This window comes from Rhipicephalus microplus, chromosome 6 (genome assembly GCF_043290135.1).
Source record: "Rhipicephalus microplus isolate Deutch F79 chromosome 6, USDA_Rmic, whole genome shotgun sequence".
NCBI classification, from domain to species: Eukaryota; Metazoa; Arthropoda; class Arachnida; order Ixodida; family Ixodidae; genus Rhipicephalus; species Rhipicephalus microplus.
In genome coordinates, this window is record NC_134705.1 from 69,354,271 (window position 1) to 69,374,346 (window position 20,076).

General features: G+C 44.1%; 1 protein-coding gene and 2 long non-coding RNA genes across 3 annotated transcripts in view; all 3 read right to left on the reverse strand.

Moving 5' to 3' along the window:
* Positions 1-318: 318 nt before the first annotated feature.
* The window catches only part of LOC119168632 (uncharacterized), a 207,567-nt gene continuing 187,809 nt past the window's right edge, over positions 319-20,076 (reverse strand). Inside the window, exons 5-6 of the mRNA XM_075866047.1 lie at positions 8,706-9,039; positions 319-6,176 (exon numbers count right to left, since the gene is read on the reverse strand). Of these exons, the coding sequence (XP_075722162.1) occupies positions 5,994-6,176; positions 8,706-9,039 (517 nt within the window). The 3' untranslated portion in view covers positions 319-5,993. The remainder of the gene's footprint in view (positions 6,177-8,705; positions 9,040-20,076) is intronic.
* Positions 14,854-16,782, reverse strand: LOC142765300 (uncharacterized). Its single transcript, XR_012884156.1, has 2 exons — positions 16,527-16,782; positions 14,854-16,140 (listed from the first exon to the last, which is right to left on the reverse strand). It is a non-coding gene; the product is annotated as an uncharacterized LOC142765300 (long non-coding RNA).
* Positions 16,873-17,681, reverse strand: LOC142765301 (uncharacterized). The gene is made up of 3 exons (XR_012884157.1): positions 17,593-17,681; positions 16,995-17,054; positions 16,873-16,923 (listed from the first exon to the last, which is right to left on the reverse strand). It is a non-coding gene; the product is annotated as an uncharacterized LOC142765301 (long non-coding RNA).

A 20,076-nucleotide genomic window follows, 5' to 3' on the forward strand; every position in this document is an offset into this window, starting at 1 on the left:
CTTCGTTCACAAAGCAACTTTGCACGTATATGCCTAAACAGGGGCTAAAAAAAGTCATTGATTAGCATTTTTGTTTTTCTCTACACAAGAAGTTTTGACTTTGTGGTAATGTGGACAAAAGAAATTTAAAGGCAACGAGAGAAGAACAGATCGCATCGTCTTCGTCAATTGCTCTTCTTTCTACAACTGACATCATTGCTCACCTATGTTCGTTGCCGCTACAGTGATTTATGTTGTTACATTTACTGATTCCATTTGGTGGTGGCATCGAGCGCTTGTGTTTAAAGCGTGTATGCAAGACATTCAGGCTACAGAATATTCAGAGGCAGAATAGTTTTTTATTGCTTCTTGCATTTTTTTTCTCTTGTACAGTTGGCAGTACAAAGCATTGATGCAAGACTGAATAGCCAAAATACAGTGATAGTTTGGGAGGCAAGCCGATGCAAATGTGCTTGCAACTTGCACGTACTGCACGCAAATAATGTGACAATGAAGCGTATACAGTAGTCCTGTAATTCCAGGGGCGCGGGAGCTTCTACAGATCACAACCACCGATTTCGGCCGCAGTTATTGACGGGGCCACGCCCCTTTCATCGGGACTGATGTCATGTTGCATCTATAATTCGGAGTGTTACATGCATGCGTTATGTGTGCGGCTAATGTTGGGGGCATGCTACAAGGTTCTGATGCACTACCAGCTGACGAAACAGCGAGTACTAGTGTGTTAGGTATTGCACCAGATTAACCCTATGCCTGATGCTCATCGTGCGTAGTTTGCATAATCAGCTCCATCACTTGCGGTGGGAGTGTGCAGCCGTTAGTTAGTTCACGGGCTTTCAACTTGGCCGACTATTAGTGCCTTCTGGTATCATGCGGTATAAAATGCTGTGGGAGTCGTGAAATGAGCTCACTGAAGTTACATCTGTCGCAAATTGTGTCATCCGAAAAAATGAGTGCTGATGCAAAGTGTGTCAGGCGGTTCACTATTGTTAAGGGTCTCCCTGTAACGTCGAAAAAAAAATGTTCTGGCACTGAAATCCAAGCTTTGTTTCATGTCGAAATGCGTCAACAGTTGCAAGGAAAAGTGCTCTGCTTCATTGGTGATCTTTCAACTGTGCAAAGAATACATCATAGTCATCTTTAGCCGACAATACACGAAACACCAGAACATGCGACTTGGCACGTTGTTATGTACCTATCTTTTGTTCTGATGTTGCATTTATATGTGTACACGTACTCAACATGATCGAACTTGCGCATACACAATGTACCAACACTTTCCCTACACTGTGTTTAGCCTGTGCGCAAATGACCCACATATTTAGTGTCATTAAGGCAAACATGTGCATAGGCAAGTTTTTTTCCTATCTGCTCCATCTAGCAAGAGTCCCCGCATTCATAATGCGAATGCATTGTCAGCAGTACCACCATGAACAACACAACAGAGATCATCTTTACATGCACAAGACTGCAATGGCTAAGTGTCTACATCGAAAATTAAAGTTTTATGAAACTAAATGTTCAGCAGAGGAGCTATTTAGAGCATATTCACATTTGACGAGGAGTCTACAGACATCATGACTAAATTTTGCTTGAGAATAAATTCTTTGTTCCCCTTTGTAATGTTCACACCGCTGCACATATGCCTTCTTTTACAGCACGCTCTGTAGGTGAGTGCTGCCACTCAATAAAACGTACTGACACTTATTGTAAACGGGCTGAAGCATCAGCCATGGCCCTACACTAGTTATACAGCAGCGCCTGTGTAGGGCACACTATTAACATCTTGTTTCATCATTTAAATGCCCTAGAGTAGCTGGAACAGTGACAGCAATATTGGTAATTAAGCTGCATATAATGTGGTGCTTTTTATTGGTCGCTAAAAGGTAGTAAATAGAAAAAAATCTTATTCTCGAGACTAACTATTTGCTCGAGATTCGCTCGAGGCTAACCATGCAACACGGCAAAAGGGGTCTAGCTCATTATTTTGCTCTCTCCCTCCACTCCCCTTCGTGCTTCTGCAAATGCTTTCTTCTTCCCTTATACCCCCCTATCTATCATTCACTTCATTTAGTGCTTTCACTTCCCTTAGTGCCATCTCTATAAGACATGCGGAAATCATTTAACAACCTTCATTCGTGTACACGTGCTGCGGATGATGAAAGCCAGGGGTGATGGCGGCGCAGAGCAGACAGCAAAGTGGATGGGCAAGCAGACGTGAGAACGCGGAAAAGCAGAACTGCGCGCCATTGCTGTAGCGACGACAGAGAGCCCACTTACAGACTCATGTGTTATTTGTATCTCCAAGCACTAGCATTTCTCCCACAGCTTGTTTTTATTCATCATGCCGTGTGGTGAGCGTGCTGTGAAGTAGGAATATGCGTTGCAGAACGCGTGTCTGCCACATGAGTAGAGTCGGTGCTCCTGTCATATCTAACTCCATGGCAATGCAGGTGTCACAATCCTAAGCCTTTCTGCCAAAGAACAATTCTAGCACAGAGCTGAGCTGAGTCGTTGCAGAAACGAGCACTTTGATTGTTCACCGACACAATGCATTCAGTTTGCATGTGCTATGTGTGCCACTGACAGTTTTTCATGTTTAGCTAAATCGACAGTTTGATTGATGAGGAAAGGGAGGCAGTGTTGTTAAATCTGATCGCACAACAAAGAGTGAAACGCGATTTCTGCTTGACATTGGAAGAGCGATGCCAGCTGGCTTACTGCTGACCACCGTATGAACAATGGAGCACTCGGTTTGCTTGAGTGAGTCACATTTCGGGAATATCACCTTTACGTTTGAAAAATCCTTAAACTGAGGCTATCGCAGGTGCTAACATATTGACAATCGGTCAAGTTGAAGTGCATCCGCCTTTGCTTCTGCCTCACTTATACATTTAGCATTGGAACAGTGCTTCGTTAAAACAATGTAGTATAAGTGTGAATGGCAGGTGAAGCAACAACGCACCTCCCTCCCGTAGTCAGACTAACCAATCTTCCAATGTAATTAAGTCTAGTTTTCTGGTTTCGTGGAGTGCATACAATGTGGATGCCACAAATGCATACAGCCGGCCCAGACTGGAGGCCACGAGTTCCACGCAACACAGCGTCAAGCTGTAGAACACCAAGAAGTAGCTATGTCAAGCCGATGCTCTCAGAGGTCAGTACCATAGCTATAGGCATTTCCAACAAATCATGGCCGTGGTGCCTTCTTCAGGTGGATGCTTGCAAACCACCTTTCAAGCACAAGCCCATACATGTTATTAGGTCACACTATTCGTTCTGGAAAGCCAACAAGTGATATAAACAAGACGCTCCAAATGTCCATTTTGCTTTGCTTTCATGCTTGGTAACATACTTGCATATTTTTATCGCACTGTAGAAGCTTGAAGCCTGGCCAACTTGAATGTGAGGGAGTACAGAACGCATTTCACAGACAGTTGAGCGATATAAATAAAAAACGTAATACATCCACTGTGAATTCAGTGATGTGTGGTATCCATCGTGTAGTATGAGGTTCATGCCTTTTGGCATGTGTGCTGTAATGACAGGTTTTCAATTTTGATTGACATTGCCAACACTGAAAGCTGCAATTTTAATCACCTGCTTAATTGCAGACAATTAGAAGGGGGTGAAGATTTAACAAAACAGGTGTGGAGCTGACATCTTATAGTTTTCAACCACTTACAATGAAATTTGGTCTGGTGAGAAAACGTTTTGATCATGCCCACTTTATGGACACTGCAAGAGCACACCTATTTCTCACAGCTCATGCTCTTTTCAGGCTAGTGCGTGTGTTTTAAACAAGTTATCTTGCTGTTTGCAACCATGTATAGTGGTCGGGTGAACCGCTTACTGTTTTCCCCATTCACATTTATTGACACGCCCCAATATATAATGTGTTTAGCCCAGCCTACTTGCACTTCATAGTTCATATTGTCGTAATTGTAAATTCATGATTGGCAGCAGCTGTTGTTCTCACAAGTATTAGTGGGAATTTAGGCAGTGATTCCACACTTAACCACTGCCTGCACTGTGTCACAGAGTGGTACAAACTCTTCTCCTGTCTGTATTCTTACTATTGCCCAGCAGAATCTGGACATCAACAAGCAGTGGTAATTTAACTTCACAAACTCCAAAAAATAAATTTTTCTGCTGAGAATATGTCATGACCTCGGAGGTCTACATCAGAGGGTGAGTATTTCAAAGGATAATCAAGTCAAGATATTGACAAAAAGGAATAGGAATTCACCAAGAGAACGTGTGGACTAGTTGCTGGCATATATACTGATAAGAATAAAACATTGTTATACTAAGTGTTGGTGAGCAAAGCAATGGTTGGGAATAACAAAAGCTGTTCGTTCTACAAGCGCACGGTCACATGCAGTGCGATAACATTTTGTGGGTACCTCTTTGCTCAGAAGTAACCATGGTTGCATTCTATGTAGCACAACAAAAGAACTGCTCTTTTTTTGTTCAAGTCATACTGAGATGCACGTACATATCCCCAAGAATGGAATGATAGGAACCAGCACTTAAACGCAATACCATGAGTTTTAGGTAGGCTTTGAATTTTTGGGTACCACTCGTGCAGCAGAGAATGACACTTTTAAATGGAGAGCACTAGTCTTGGAGTATATACATTGGCCCTCTAGCATCAAAACTAAGGAAATATAGTACAAAAAGTAGCATGGAAGCAGATTCGGGTTCGAGGTTGACCTCAACAGCTCTATGTGCAGGAGAGTACCCAAAAGCACTACGACTTTTCGTGGGCACCCTGGATGTAATCAAGACTCGTCATGTCCCACCGTATTGTACACAGTGCGCTATTTGGACTAATTATAGCATCGAAGAGAGATACTTAATCAAAAGGACAAACTGAGAGACTAGTTGGTAGTGCATAGTTCAGAACAGTAGGGCAAAGAATCACACAGACGGCGACCGATCAAGATGGGGCATGTCTTGATCCATCATGATCTGTCACCGTCTGTGTGATTGAGATTGTGCTCTGAATTATGGAATATTTCATCTGGTGCACTCGAATCACTTGGTGGTATGCTTCGAAGGCTGTCCAGCAGCCGATTCCACTGTATGTTTTCGTGAAAGAAAAATTGCCATGAGGTTCACTCTGTATACTTTATGGTATACTGTTAACATTAAGCTACATAATAAAACATGGCTTGAAGGCTGCCAGGCATTCTATTGGGAAGTGCATTACAATGATACCGCTATGCTAGTCTTTATTGGTGTTGAGGAAAGTACTACAGTGCAAGCTCCTCGTGCTATGAACAATGGTCATAATAAGCATCACCACATGTTACTGATGGTTGCTGTTTTTTTCACGCTACAAGACTATCTGGTAAAACTGCCTTTCTTCAGCCTTTTTCGTGCTGCTCCCTCAGCAGCAAATGCTTCGCCATCATCCGTATGCTAACATCCATTGTCTTCATCAATCCTTCATTGAATGCTCAACCTTGGTATACATACAGCAGGTATCTCTTCTGCATGGGGCTGAAATGATCAGTGCACGTTTATAAGAATGCCCAACATTTCCGGCATCATGTTTTTGATACCAACTGTGGTCAGTGTTCACTTGCAAGCCCTGGAGATTTACGCCTATCAAGCATCTTGGAATCTTTGGAATTGTCGGTACATCTGAAAGGCAGCATCTCCTTCACTCAAGTGATGATGGTTCTACACTTAGTGAAAAAACAAAACGCGTCGAGTTGGAGCTTAGAATCTCATAGCACTGCTATGGCAAGCAGCAGTGTAGTACTTTGATTGAAGGGGAACACAAAAATGCTGCAGCAAAGAAAGGGCAGGCCCAACACAAGTGGTCATGATTACGGTCTTGTAACAAAAATGCGTTAGTAAAGATGCAAAATCATTGAGTTTGGTTGTGTGCTGCTGTTAAGGGTATCAGCAGCACCGTTTTGGCACCCTTTCGGGTGTACTTGGGATCAGTTCAAAGTTTAAGCACACACATGTGCGAGTGGTTAGATGGTTCCAGCTGGAATCGCTGGCTTGTAGCGCTGATGAAAGTGGTTTTCCTTCTGCCTCCACTGCAGCGCCTTCATCCTCAGCTGGTCCTGAAGGTTACGGCGGATGAGTTGAGCCTCGCGTCGCTTGGCCGCCACATGCTTTGACCAACGGTCCTCGGGAACTAGCAGGCCGAAATCCTGCAAAAAAGAAGATGAGAGGAAGAGATGTGACATAACAAAAGTCATGAGGAAGTGAAGCCCAGGGGAGCCGAAGACCTCCCCAGGTCAAGTCGGTGCTTCCGCCTATGATGGAACCGGATGTGCCGCTGTGGTCTTCTACAAAACTGTATACTCACTCTGTCTGTATCGCCCTTTCTGTAATATGGTCTGGGTGCCAAGAAAGGGCATTATATAAAGGATTAGTCATATGCATTGAGAAAAGTACAATAAACACGCAGCACATAAAATTTTGAATATATAGCCTGCACTTAACAAGGAAATGCTGTAGAACCTTATTACAAAGAAATTGCGTATCATACAGTAATATCCACGTTACGCAGTTGAACCGCAATGCAATTTCCGTTGAATCGAGGCATTAGAGTTTTATCATCTTGCCATTCGTAGTCCTGCGGAGCATCGCAGAAAGAGGGTGGGACTTCAGTTAAATCATGTAGGAATAGCAGAAGTCAAGGTTGTTATCATGTACACTTGTACGGTACGTGAATGAGTTCTAGCCCAGCACCCTGATCGATAAAAAATATACTAAAGCCTTTTCAGATGTTGATGCTATGCCATCCATGTACATGTCTAAAGCATTGTCGTTGTGCTAGACTTTGCAGGTGTATGTTCACGAAGATATTGCAGGCAATTTAAAGGCATTTAACGAGAGCCATCATTAGTCTGCAAAATGTGAAAATGGTCCAGCTATTGTATGAGTGTTTGTCTGCAATCCTTGTGTACATATTTATGCATGCTGACATGTCACATGTTTTTTGTAGCTTGCAAGAATTTGTAGTAGGCAGAAAAATAATAGCAAATAATAGCTTTAAAGTTTGCAAATGTCTGATTGGCGATATTGCAAACCAATCTACAAAACCATCACAGAAATTTTTTGTCCAGCCTCGTTTCGAAAATTAGTTAAATAATTAGGTTTAATTAGGCTATGAAAAACACACAAATATTGTATGATTTACTCTAAGCAAAAGTAGGCAACATGCACTTGGTTGGGGCATAATGGAGTGCGTCGACATATTTTTGAATTCTGGCTAGAGACAGCTGATGCACCTAGTATAAGCTAACATTACTGAAAAATTGCTGATCATTTCTTAGTGAAAGAATTTTCGCAAGTGTAGGTATAAGGACGAATTGCTAACAGAAACTCTCCGAGAGATTTCATTGGCCTCAGGATTGTTTGCCTCGTATCAAAAGGTAATCCCGTTAATTATATATGCTATATATCTTTATGTGTAGTTTTGAGGACGTAAGGGGTTTTATAAAAGTGCTGTTAGTGTATGTAGGTGAAAGCAACAGGCATCTAAGTGGCCATGCTATATAATGCATTGGCGCACTCATACACGCATTGTATGCACATTGCAGCCTAAAGCACTTGAATGATTCGTAAGTCACTGGCGTATTACAACACTCTCATCGGCCTCGATATCCCAATGTGATCATCTTTTTTAATGTCTTGCTCAGCAGTACACCATAATTCCTTTCTTCACACTAAGAGCCCAAAAACAGGCATCACATAGGGGGGGGGGGATGACAACAGTACATTCATACAACCAATAAAGGATGTAACCAGTATAAAAAACTAAAGGGATAAAGGTAAAGATTATGCAAACACAATGCACTAATACAAGGTAAGGTAATTTAGTACTTTATTATTTATAATAGGGACACACAATTTTTGCTGCAATTAAAAAGGAAAGAAAAATTTATATTGCAAAGTTGCAAACCTTTTTCTCAGAACCATGTTATTTAAGCATTTGTTTATCACAACATAATCTCCACATACGTTGTGTTAAGTGTTCAGTCAGAATTACTGCAAGTTTCTTGGAAGATCTCTGATGTTTTATCTGCGGAGAATGTTCATGATGAAATCCCATTTTCTCTTTGAAGTCTCTTAGAGAAATGATTTTACAATGTGCCATGATGTTATGTGCCATCAGGCGCAGCTCTGGTTAACGTAGGCAACTATAATATTGCTGAAGGCTGGCATGTTTTTGCGAATCATTTTCGATATGAATGCTTCATTTGAAGTCATTCTTTCCTCAGAATAAAATTTTATGTAAAATATAAATATAGAATATTACGTTTTTTTCCATCACACTATTGGGTTCCTATGTCCCTTTGTTAGTATAAATTTCATTTGGGAAGACTTACAACACTGTGTATAAGCATATAGTTTGTACAGGACTTCTTTCTGCGGCATTCTGCGGCATGACGACTACAGTTTTAGCCTCTGTACCGGCTAAAAGCGGCGTCGTTGTTCTGGCGCGCGGTTCCTCATGATTTCTCTTAGAAATAAGTGAGCGTTTATGTGCATGAAAATACAATAAGGTGATGCTAAGAAAAAAAAAGGCGATAATGGTTCGTTGTGTACACCTTCTCTGGCGACCTTCCCTGGCGACAAAGTGTTGTAAGGCCACGCTGCGTCATCTCTCTTCACATTAAACAAAAAAATGAAAACAAAAAGAAGTAAAGTCTAGCTCTAAACACACTCACCTTCCCATGCTCTTTCCACGGCCGGCGAGGAGGCGGAAGCAGCGTTCCGGTCACGGGCAGCGACCGCTCGGTGCGTCGGTGAGCCCTCGAGGGCGACGGCGAGGGCGTGGAGGATGAAGTCTTCTGCTTGACGACCTCGTCGCTGTCGTCGTCACTCATTTCCGCCTCGTCATCGTTGTCGTCCTCGAGTGGATCGCCAAACACTCGCCCGACCGCCTCTTCCTCTTCACTCTGGCTGCTGCTTTCGCTGCTGCCCGGATCGCCGCCTTCGTCGTAGGCGTCGTCCTTGTGGTCGATCGCGTGGCCACCACTGCCTTCATCACTGCTCACCGTCCTGCGAATAGCACAGACACTCGCTTCATTGAACTACAGTCTCAGCATGTGAAGCCACACATTATAAGCGAGAAAGCGCGAAAAAAAGCGTGCTTGAGTTGGTGGTTTCAAGTCAGCAATAGCTAGCACGTCATCGAAGTAAAAAAAAAACATAGAAAAATAATTAATCGAAAGACGCACAAAATTATTGGGGCAGCTGCGCACTGGTACAAACTGCGAACACTGAGCAGAAAGAGTGAATGTGGTAGCGTTCGCCTCCTTCTTTCTCTTACCCACATTTCCCTTGCCCATATCACTTACTATACTATGTACTATACAATAATATGCTATGTTTCATCCTCTGTGTTCTTTTCGCTATTCCCACCGTCCCGTTCCCGCCTGCTCACCATGTTATATGCTATACAGACTATGCTACGCTCTTTAACTCTCCGTTTCCTTCTATCTTTCTTTGTTTTCCCGCGTTTCTATCTCTCAACCTTTTTTCTTCCTTTCTTTCTTGCTCTTTTTTTCGTTCTCTTACCCCTAGTAACGCTAGCGTATTATGGTATTATACTCTTATGATTCACTCTAAAGAGCAGTCGTCTGAAGCAAACTGACGTGTCCAGCTGGTTTCCCAACTGCACTGCCTACTTATCGCGTCCGCAACCATGCGTTCGGGAGGCACCGGATGTGCCAAGAACGCGATTGGAAGCCGCTTGTTTGCACAATGCACTAATGCTTTAGCTGCAAATGCAAGTAGTAGAGGAAACCAAAAATAAGCTCAGTAGTTTTGTGGAATTGCTCAACGCCTTGCCAGGATTTGAGCATTCAGATTTCTGGACTGTCATCCACAAGGGCTCCAGGGTTTACTTTTTTGGACTTGGCTCTCCATTCTGCTCGAACCATCCGCACTTTGGTGATCGTGTCTACTGAACATCGCATTGAAGTATTTTTTTTGCTAAAACGGTCGTGAAAAATTCTGATAATGTGCTAGTTCCTGAAAAGAAATGTGACTTAAGAGATTTGAAGAGAGTGCTAGAGATCATCGAACAGGCTGGTCAGGACATCAGTGCGGCACCTTCTGAGAAAGCTCATCATCTACTGAGATTGATGTCGACGTTATTAGAGCAAGTAAGCGGCGAACATTTTGCATGCGAGCTGCGAGAATGGCATTTGGAGGTGCTCAAATTCTTGAAGAGTCAAGTTGATCTCGTTTTGAATAATTAATGCCAGCATTTATCCCACATATTTGTTGGTTTTTCCTAGCCTTTTGTTCACCATTTCCCTCATGCATACAGATTCTTGAGAAATTCCATGAAGCTTAAGATGCCGCATCCTGATACTATCAGAAGACTGTGTTCATCGTACGATATTAATCCCATAAAGGAGCAGCAAGAAGTGAGCTTTCTGTATGCCAAGCGAATTGTAAGCACACTTAAAGAGCACGAAAAGACTGTGACATTGATGCTTGATGAGGTTCATCTGCAGTCTTTTTTTGACTGCAAGGCTGGCTTTGTAACTGGCGCTGCGGCAAAGACTGCCCACGTATTAATGATACAGACTCTTCATTCTTCAAACAAGGATGTTGTACACACTCTTCCTGTGGAGCAAATTGATGCTAAGGCACTACATGACTTCCTTCGAAAGCTTATTCTTGATTTCGAGGCATCTGGTTTCAGAATAATCGCATTGATCTCAGACAATAATTCCATAAACAGAAAAGCTATTTCCTTCTTCGCTAAGACCGCAAGTGTCAGCATTGTTTACCAGCACCATGCTGACTCATCGTGACCCCTGTTTTTCGTGGTGGACTCAGTTCAGATACTAAACTGTACTAAACTCAATCAACGAAACATTCGAAAATGCGTGTACTTTTCTGAACCAAAAAGTAATGAGGCTGAACCAAATATACTTGCAGCATCTTTTAAGATAATGTGCGAGTTGCACGAAGCTAAAAAGTATTAACTCTTGAAGTTAGTGTCAATTCTCACTTTGAAAGTGCTGAACCGCTCCAACATGGAATGACATGGCGTTAATTACACTAAAGGTTTTTAACCCATCTACTGTTGCTGCTCTCAGTACCGCAACGTTCCAGCATGCTAAGGAAACATCTGAGTACATTGACACCATATTGACTCGGTGGAACATTGTTATCGTAAGCCGCCAAGAAAATGACAGTGATTGCGAGATCATTTGCAAGGGCCAATGGAATCATCTTTGTGTCCACAGCTCGAGTTCCTGCAAAAAAATACTTGAGTGGCTTGATCACTGGGAAAACCTCAGACATGACAATGGCCGCCTTACACTTGAAACGCACGCAGCTTTCAGCCATACTACCCACGCTTTGCACGAACTAGCCATATACTGCCTGGGAGAGCTTCATTTTGAGTACGTTCTCTTAGGCAAATTTCAAACAGACTGCTTAGAAGATCGCTTCGGAAAGTATTGGCAACTGTCGAGTGTGAATTACCACGTGTAAATAATACCGGTGTCGCACTGGCACTTTAATCGCGATCAGGGCGATCAGAATGTGTTCTCCTGATCGGGATCAACATTATGACCGCTGCTATACGGCCCAAGCTAATCCCATTCGAGCTTAGGTCAGATGAAATGCCCCAGGTGGCATTTGCGTGCCATAAAGCATGCCACTGAGAATACTCGACGTACGGCATGCCTTTAGAGCCCTTTATCATCAATGTTATACCTGCAAGAACTGCGGGAACGTCAAAAGCTTTGCTGGCCACTGCAATAGTAATTTCATGAATCCATCACTCGATAAAATTTTCCTAGCACTTATACCTCTATTGTTGGGTGAGATTCTTAACCTTCGCTTTTTTTTTTCTGATGGCCCCCGCTCGTAGCCGTGTAGTCGCAGCGACGCGTAAATCTCGTTGTACGCGAGATTTAACTTCTTGCGCCTCAGGTCTGTTCCAGTCGCTCCTGGTAGCGGTCGATTGCTGTAAAGATCTTTTCATTCGACCACAAAGTTCGCGTACGATGCGACGTCTAGTCAAAAGGCTTGCGACACTCATTATTAGTTTGCGTCTAGGTGGTCTAACAGCTCTGACAGAGCGAGAGTTCAGCTAAACGCTGAAGGCAACGGTCGACTGCTTGCCGTCTGCTTCTGCCGTAACTACATGCGGTCGTTGCGAATCCTAAAATATGCAATACTTTAGATATTGTTTTAATTGAAACAGTTTAAAATTTTCTTTTTTTATAAATATCTGGCTGTTTTAAAGCATTTGTATCGAACTATGCTTGATTTTCTTGTTTATTGTGCTTTCAACGAGCTCAGCTTGGGGGTGCAGACAGCAGCAAAATCGCAATCTTTCGGGCATATCGCGATGCGCAGATCGCGATAGTCTTGATCCCGATCATGCCTGACCGTGATTAAAAGTGACCGTGCAGCAGCACCTAATCTGGATCGTGGTGAATCCGGATCGACACTGATCGCGATTAAAAGTGCCCGTGTGACACCGGTATAAGGTATATATAAATCTGAAAACAAACTGCGTTTGCAGAAGGTTTCGGACCAGCCAGATTTAGACAAGCTACCAGCACCGAGTGCGAATACATGGAGGACAGGTATGCCGTCAGTTCACGGCCCCTTTGATGTCGCTGTGACTGATTCTGACATTCAGAAAAAAAAAAAGCGTCAAGGCTTTCTGCGGTGGCATACGTTGCCGGCTATTGTGCCCATGCAGCTTTAAAGAAATAGGCATGAGGATCTTGCAGGAAAAACCTTGCGATGCAAGACGTCGACCTAGATGACGCTGAGAGTGCCTTAATCAGGAAGATGTCGAGGGGTGGGCTGAAGTTTCCACGAGCAGTTGTAGTTAACGCTGTGCTGTTTACTGAAATTATATTAGACAAGCTCAGGGCGCCAGAGTACTCTGCGTGATTTCGCAGCATTCCTACGCAGAAAGACGCTCTTGTAAGCCTTGTGTTCTCTACCCTTGCAGACTATGCGGACATCTATAGATGCGTGTGATTCTGGTAATTCTGCACAGGAAGTAATTGAGCATGTTGTCAGTGCTGCAACGAATACACTGCTGAAAAACTTGAGCCGCACAAAAAACGACAAATTGCGTAATGCCAATAATGAGCGAAAGCTGAAGACATTGAAGACCTGAGAGCTGTTTCTCGTTTTTTATGTTTTATTCATGATGCTCAGTTTTTTGGAAAATATTTGTATGCTTTTGTTGACAACACCCTTGTAAAAGTTGTGTGCTGTAGCTTAACTTCCGTTGCGCACATTATCATCATATGAACGATGCATTTTTTTCCATTCAAAATATTATTGTTGAAACGCATTGTGATAGTTGCTTATCATCGGAGCTCTCCATGTTACCACATTTCACCATAGCGTACTTTAATTTTGCACTGAGGGGAGAAATTTAGTTTTGGGCTGGGTCTTTGACATTATTTCAACATTTTATGAAGACCGAAGTGACCGGCAAACTGGGCAGGTGGAAATAAAAAAGAACACGATCGGAGATTGTACAAGAAGGCTGAAGCTCGTATTGTGTTAATCATTTCTGCATGGCGCCATAATGATGAATTGTGCACTAATAAAATGAACCTTGATATTCTTGTGTCTAGCCCTGTTTTACAAAATGCGAAAATGCATACGATCAATGCAAATACACGCTTTAAACTGTTTTTTGAAGAAAGAAGTTTTATTTTATAATTTGTTATTAAAGTGTACTATGTGCCGTCACTGTGCTCTTCTGCTCTTTCGTAGTCACTTCAGTCTACGACAAAAGTGACAAAGTTTGCTTTCTATTCGTTCATTCCAGCGGCGCCATGTAGCCGTGCTCCAAAGCTGTCACATGGTGACGCTTGTTAGGATGGTGTAGATTGTGGTGAACCGGCGCGAGGTACTTATTTCTTGCGTTCAAAACACGTGTCTTGCGTTGTGACCGAGGAATATACAGTACTGGATAAACTTGGAGGACAGCGCTAATTTTTTTGAAGCCATAAACAGCGACTCGCAAAGAAACTATACCTGCAAGCGCGACAATCCTAGACGCGTGTCAGGATTATCATGTTTGCACCAGTCATATATTTCGTCATCAATTGACGTCACGTAACAAAAATTTGGCATATGTAGAGTTAGCAAAACGGCCGCCAGCGCATCATAAATGACCCAATATACTCCGATGTAGCGTTGACGCTCGTGCACGCTGGGCACATCGATGCGACGTTAGCGAAATGCGAGCACTCTATAGCCTGACGCCAGGCGCGACCAGCGTCCTTCGGCGCGGCCCGACGGCAACTGACAGCAAATGCGTCATACTGCATTTCGCGCCACTGCGTTCCCCAGACAACACTACGTCTCCCTCTATTCGTGGCGAAGGGACGCCTGACGCACTGAAAGCGCATGCGTCAAAGCAACGCAGTGGGGCGCGTGCCTACGAGTATATAGCAGGACCGGCACCTGGCGTGGCAACGTCGGTGTGACGCGACGAAACGAACGCCGGCAAGCACGCGCACCGCGTCACGTTGAATGGAAATGTATTGGCGCCTTGACCATAGAGAAATAAAGAAAGGTGAAGAGTGGACACTCCCGTAGACCCCAGCGGCCCAATCGACCCTAGCACACCTGGTGGTTGGTGAGAGCAAGTGGCGTGCGCTTCCTGTTTCGGTTTCACTGGCGCAAATTTTGAATTTTTATTTTTATTTTTTTATTTCGATTAAGTTATAATAAAGAGAGATGCAGGTAGTGATAATTCAGTACGATTTTATTCATCGCGCTTGTTCTTGTTATTTTGTTCACTTGTTGATCACTTGTTCTTTTGGAACAAGGGATCAATGTATATATCAGTCAAAGAGACAGAGTATCCGCAATGTTTTATTCAAAGGCAAGGTAGAGTCTGAGAATATAAAAAGCACAATATGACAAAGGTAGACAACAAATGCATCTCGCCTTACAAATAAATTGTAACAAATATTGTAACAAATACAGAGAGAACACAGACAACGCACACATCGCTAGAGTTGGCAGAAGCCGAGAAGCTGGTGAAGTATGCCACACCGGGCCCGTGGGTAAGTAAGGATCTATGGCAAAAACACAGCGCACAATGCTGAAGAAGAAGGAAGAAGTGACATATACACAGCAATGAAGTCGCGAATAACGCCTGGGGTTAACCAAAATAATGCATAGAAAAAAAGAGTGCACAGAAACCACACGACACAATATAGCAGAAAGGCAAAGCTGCAGTGTGCTGGCTGTGCTTAAGAACAGCTAGCCCAAAATAAAAAAAAAAGCAGACTTGATGCCTGCTTGTCCTCAGAAAGGTAGGGCTTTGCAGCTTGCTCACTACGTGAAAGACAAACTTTATGCTACAACACTGGCAGGTCTTGTGGCTCTTCTTATCATCAAAAACTTAAGATCCCAAGTGATTTGCGTCTGGGTGTTGTTGTGATGCTTGCGAGCTAAAATAGATTGTAGTCATCACTTATCCAGAATTGTGGACCTTAATTGGTGTTACGAGAGCGGTATTACAGGGCTAATAAATAGCAGAAGGAAACCACTTTGGCTCATTATTTTTCACAAAGGCTCTACATCGTACGTTATCACTCACAAGCTATATAAAAATAAAATGGCAGCGTCCGCAGCCCCATCAAACGCTACAAGTTTGGGTATTCTTTTGAAAATTTTGATGGGCGAGATGAGGAGGTTGATGAGAAGCTAAAATACAAAAAGCGTGATAACGTGAACTGTGCCTACTTCATACTGTGTTCCTTACCCGCTCGAAGACATTTCAACAAGCGGTTTTGTTATCGATATATTACTTGAGCTGGAGAGTTAAAGCATACACAGTGACCAAGCGACCCACAGTAAAGTGTACAGTTCGCCCGCATTTGCTACGAAAATAGACAGGATACCCAACATTCTTTTTGAGGTTATGCAAATCACTTCGAGCGAATACACAGTGTCCCTACTCCTCATAGCGGGTAACCAAAACAATGTATGCAACGAACGAGTGGTTAGTTTGGTGAGGCTGTCTCCGCAGTCTTTTGATAGTTTTCCGCTGTGCTGCTACTTTGGCTTGCAGATGTTTAATGGTTTGCTTGTACTTCATTGATGGAGACATTGTCGCTGGCACACAGGAACGCACTGCAATAAACAAAAAAATGGATGTAAAAGTGAAGAACAACTAATCCCATACGAGCACTTTCCTCGCTCTTTCGGCACACAGGAACGCACTGCAATAAACAAAAAAATGGATGTAAAAGTGAAGAACAACTAATCCCATACGAGCACTTTCCTCGCTCTTTCAGACCGAAGGTGCACAACTTTCTGTGGTGCAAAGTTTTCGATTCCACTACCTAAAAACAAACCATTCACAATGTTGACAATGCACAAAAAAAAATGAAAACCACTGAGAGCCCACCCTTACATTTTGTAAGTGCACACGTAGTGTCCTTTTGAGGATAGTTTCCTCAGAATGTCCTAAACATAAAATAGCACATTAAAAACAGCTGCAATAAAAGCATAGTCACCATTTTCTCTAGGGCACTCAGACGTGGAGCTGTTGGCGGAGACATCTTCTGGAGGGTCTTGTGAAGCTTGTTCAGTGCCTCGGACAGTGCTGCCGGAACAATCTTGCGAGCGGCCTGCGGAAGTCTCAATATCAATCCACTCTGGTGTTGAAGTGAACATACAACTTACCGGTCACACAAGTTCTTTTTGTGACAGCTGAACGACTGGTTAAGGTTTTCTCCGGCAAGACGAAGTGAGCAGAAATTCTTTCACCAGCTACAAAGGAGCTGCCACCTGCAGAGGTTTGGTCAACAGTCAATTTGGGTAAAAAAAAAGAAATCGCGACACTGAACGCACCCTGTTTATCGGGGCACCTCAATGTGTGGGAGCCGCTTTTTAAAGCCTCTACCGCAGGTCCTGAAGAAATGAAATTACGACAATGTGTCAGTAAGAGGCTTAAAATAACACAAAATGAAGCTCATCCACACCTTGCAGTGCAGCTTCTGCAGTCATGTCACAGTCACTATTTGAAGCGACGCTCAGAAAATCTGCATATATGTGCAGTTGGTACAAGTTACAAAGCTTGTAGCATGGGGAAACTTAAACAACTCTTTCAAACGCATAAATTGGTAGAACGTGGAAGAAAAGAGAAGGCACCAACAAGGAAACAAGTAATTTGTGATTTTTGGAATTATCAACAGTGCCAGCTTTCACTGATGAAAGGTACAGATGCTCGCGTCCATGGCAGACGCAGCACGCGTCGCCTCGGCTTGACGCCGTGCCGCCTATGCTATACTGCATACGTTGCACAATGTTCCCGTCCAGCCGCCGCATAGAGCCGCAAACTTTCTTTTTAGCGAACCTCCCCGTCCTTACAAGCTACAGAAAAAGGTTACAACTGCGTGAATGAGACGCCACGTAAGAAACAAACTTGCACACACGAAGCGCAACGTGTGTGTGTGCATCTTTCTATGTTTGTTGCATGGTGTCTTATTCGCACAGGTGTAACCGCTTTCTGAAAAAAAAATGACCGAACAAGACCAACAACATGTCATTCAACAAGCTTCGCTTGAAAACGTGCCTCACCTGTTATCTCACGCTTGAAAACGCCGACGCAGCCGACGTTGACGAAAGCGACGAAAGCTTCTCGCTGTCAGTCATGCATGGGCTTGTCGCTGGGTGGATGATGTTTATGACAGTACGGCTGAAGAAAAATAATCGCGTAAGGTGTGTTGAATAAATTGTTTTATGTATAAAGAACATACCTAGTTTGGGCGTATAGTTATTATTTTTTGAAAACAATTCTGTTGCATTGATTATAACATTTTTGTTTTTGCGCTTGCGCTCTCTGACGTTTGATGAGAGCACTAGTTGATTACGTAATCGTGACGCTCTTCCTGAGGCCAGGTTTCGCAGAGTGTCCTCTCTTGTGTTCTTCTTTCTCTATGCCTTGACTGTGGCTTGTAGTCATGTTCTCACGTGACACACATCTCAAGATTATCATGTTTGCACCAGTCACGTAGCTTCGCAATTCATTGGCGTCGCATAATACCGAGTTTGGTACACGTGAAGCTAGCAGAACGGCCGTGAGCGCATCATCAGTGTGGCACGTATAGTCATGTTGTTAAATGCCACGCATGTCGTGATTATCATGTGTAGCTGTGTGATTTACCTATGTCGTACGTCCGTGTATGGTAATACCGAGTTCGATACATGTGAAGCTAGCGAAACGGCCGCCAGTGCATCATGAGCGTGGCTTGTACTCATGTCGACACATGACAGACATGCCATGTTTATCGTGTTTGCACCACTTACATACCTTCGCCATCCATTCACGTACTGTAATACAAAATTTGGTATATGTGACGCTAGCGAAATGGCCGCGAGCGCATCATGAGCGTGGCATGTAGTGATGTTAGATGACACGCATGCCATGATTTTCATGTTAGTCTGTCGCTTGTGTTCGCCATTCAATCATGCAAACCATATCAGTTTTGCAACAAGCCATGTGTACGAAAGCACCGCAAGAGCTACAAGACTATGAAATGTAAATCATGACATACATGTCACGATTTTCAAGTTCTGACTAGTCAAATATGTTCTTCATAAAGTCATGTTATTCCATACCAAGTTCGGTATCGATACCATTATTGAAACGACCAGGAGAGCTAAAAGTCTTAAGGAGCTAGATAGATAGATAGATAGATAGATAGATAGATAGATAGATAGATAGATAGATAGATAGATAGATAGATAGATAGATAGATAGATAGATAGATAGATACGCTCAAAGTCGCCGAAGTTTGCTAAGAAATGCTTCGCATAAAAAAATGGCAGATCTCATGTATAGTGGGAATCGATGATATGCAAAGCACTAATAAGAAAGATTAATTAGTCACTTTGAAATGAGCACAACCTTACGAGGTGAATGTAAATGATGCTTTAGATGACTTCCGTGTCATGATTAGCATGTTTGTATGTGTCGCTTACCTTCTTCATCTATCTACGTCACGTGATACCAAATTTAGTGTGTGGGCAGCTAGCGAAACGCCCGCGAGCACGCTATTAGCGTGGTATGATGTCATGTTCTTACATGACATGTGTGTCAGGATTATCATGTTTGCACCAGTAATATATTTGTCATCCATTGACGTCACGTTACACCAAATTTGGTATATGTGTAGCTAGGAAAACGGCTGCGAGCGCATCATGAGGGCCCAATATCCTCCGATGTAGCGCTGACGCGCGCGCACGCTGGGCACAGCGACGCTACGTTAGCAAAACGCGAGCACTTTATTGCACAACGCCAGGCGCGACCGGCGTGACCAGCGTCTGTCGGCGCGGCCAGACGGCAAACGGCGCGAAATTCGCGCTGATGCGTTACCCAGACAACACTGCGTCTCCCTGTTCTCGTGACGAAGGGATGCCGGACGCACTGAAAGCGCATGCATCAAAGCAAAGCACATGCGCAGCGCGGCGCGTGCCTACCAGTATATAGCAGGACCCGCACTTGGCGTGGCAACGTCGGTGTGATGCGACGAAATGAACGCCGGCAAGCACGCGTTCCGCGTCACGTCGAAATGTATTGGTGCCTCGACTGTGTCGAAACTTTTACGTCCCTGGCCAACCACCTGCGATGCCACATCGACCAGGCTGGGCCTTCTGCCGCCGCTCGTGCGCGCGCGCCTGCCCGGCATGTGCGTCACGTCAGCAGCTCTACCACCACTTCTTCGTCGTCCTCGGGTTCCTCGCCGCCTGCAGCGTCCCGGGCTTCGCGATGCCTCAGAGGCCTAGCGCCTTCTAATGCCGCACATTCTGTGTGACCCTCGTCGTCTCCGGCCGCTGGGTCGGGGGCCTCTTCGCCCGCGTCAATCGGCGAACCGGCTGCCTTCGTGTACGAGTCTACCAGTGGTTTGTCGACGTACGTGGGCTCAGCCGCTGTCCCCGGTTCGCCGGCACCATCCCCTGCCTCAAGCCCGGTCTCTTCCGAGCAGCCCATGCGCGACGCCGGAGTCGTCACGTCTTCCTGGCCGTCACGCATTGGGTCCCGCCGCCTGCCGGCGTTCCCGT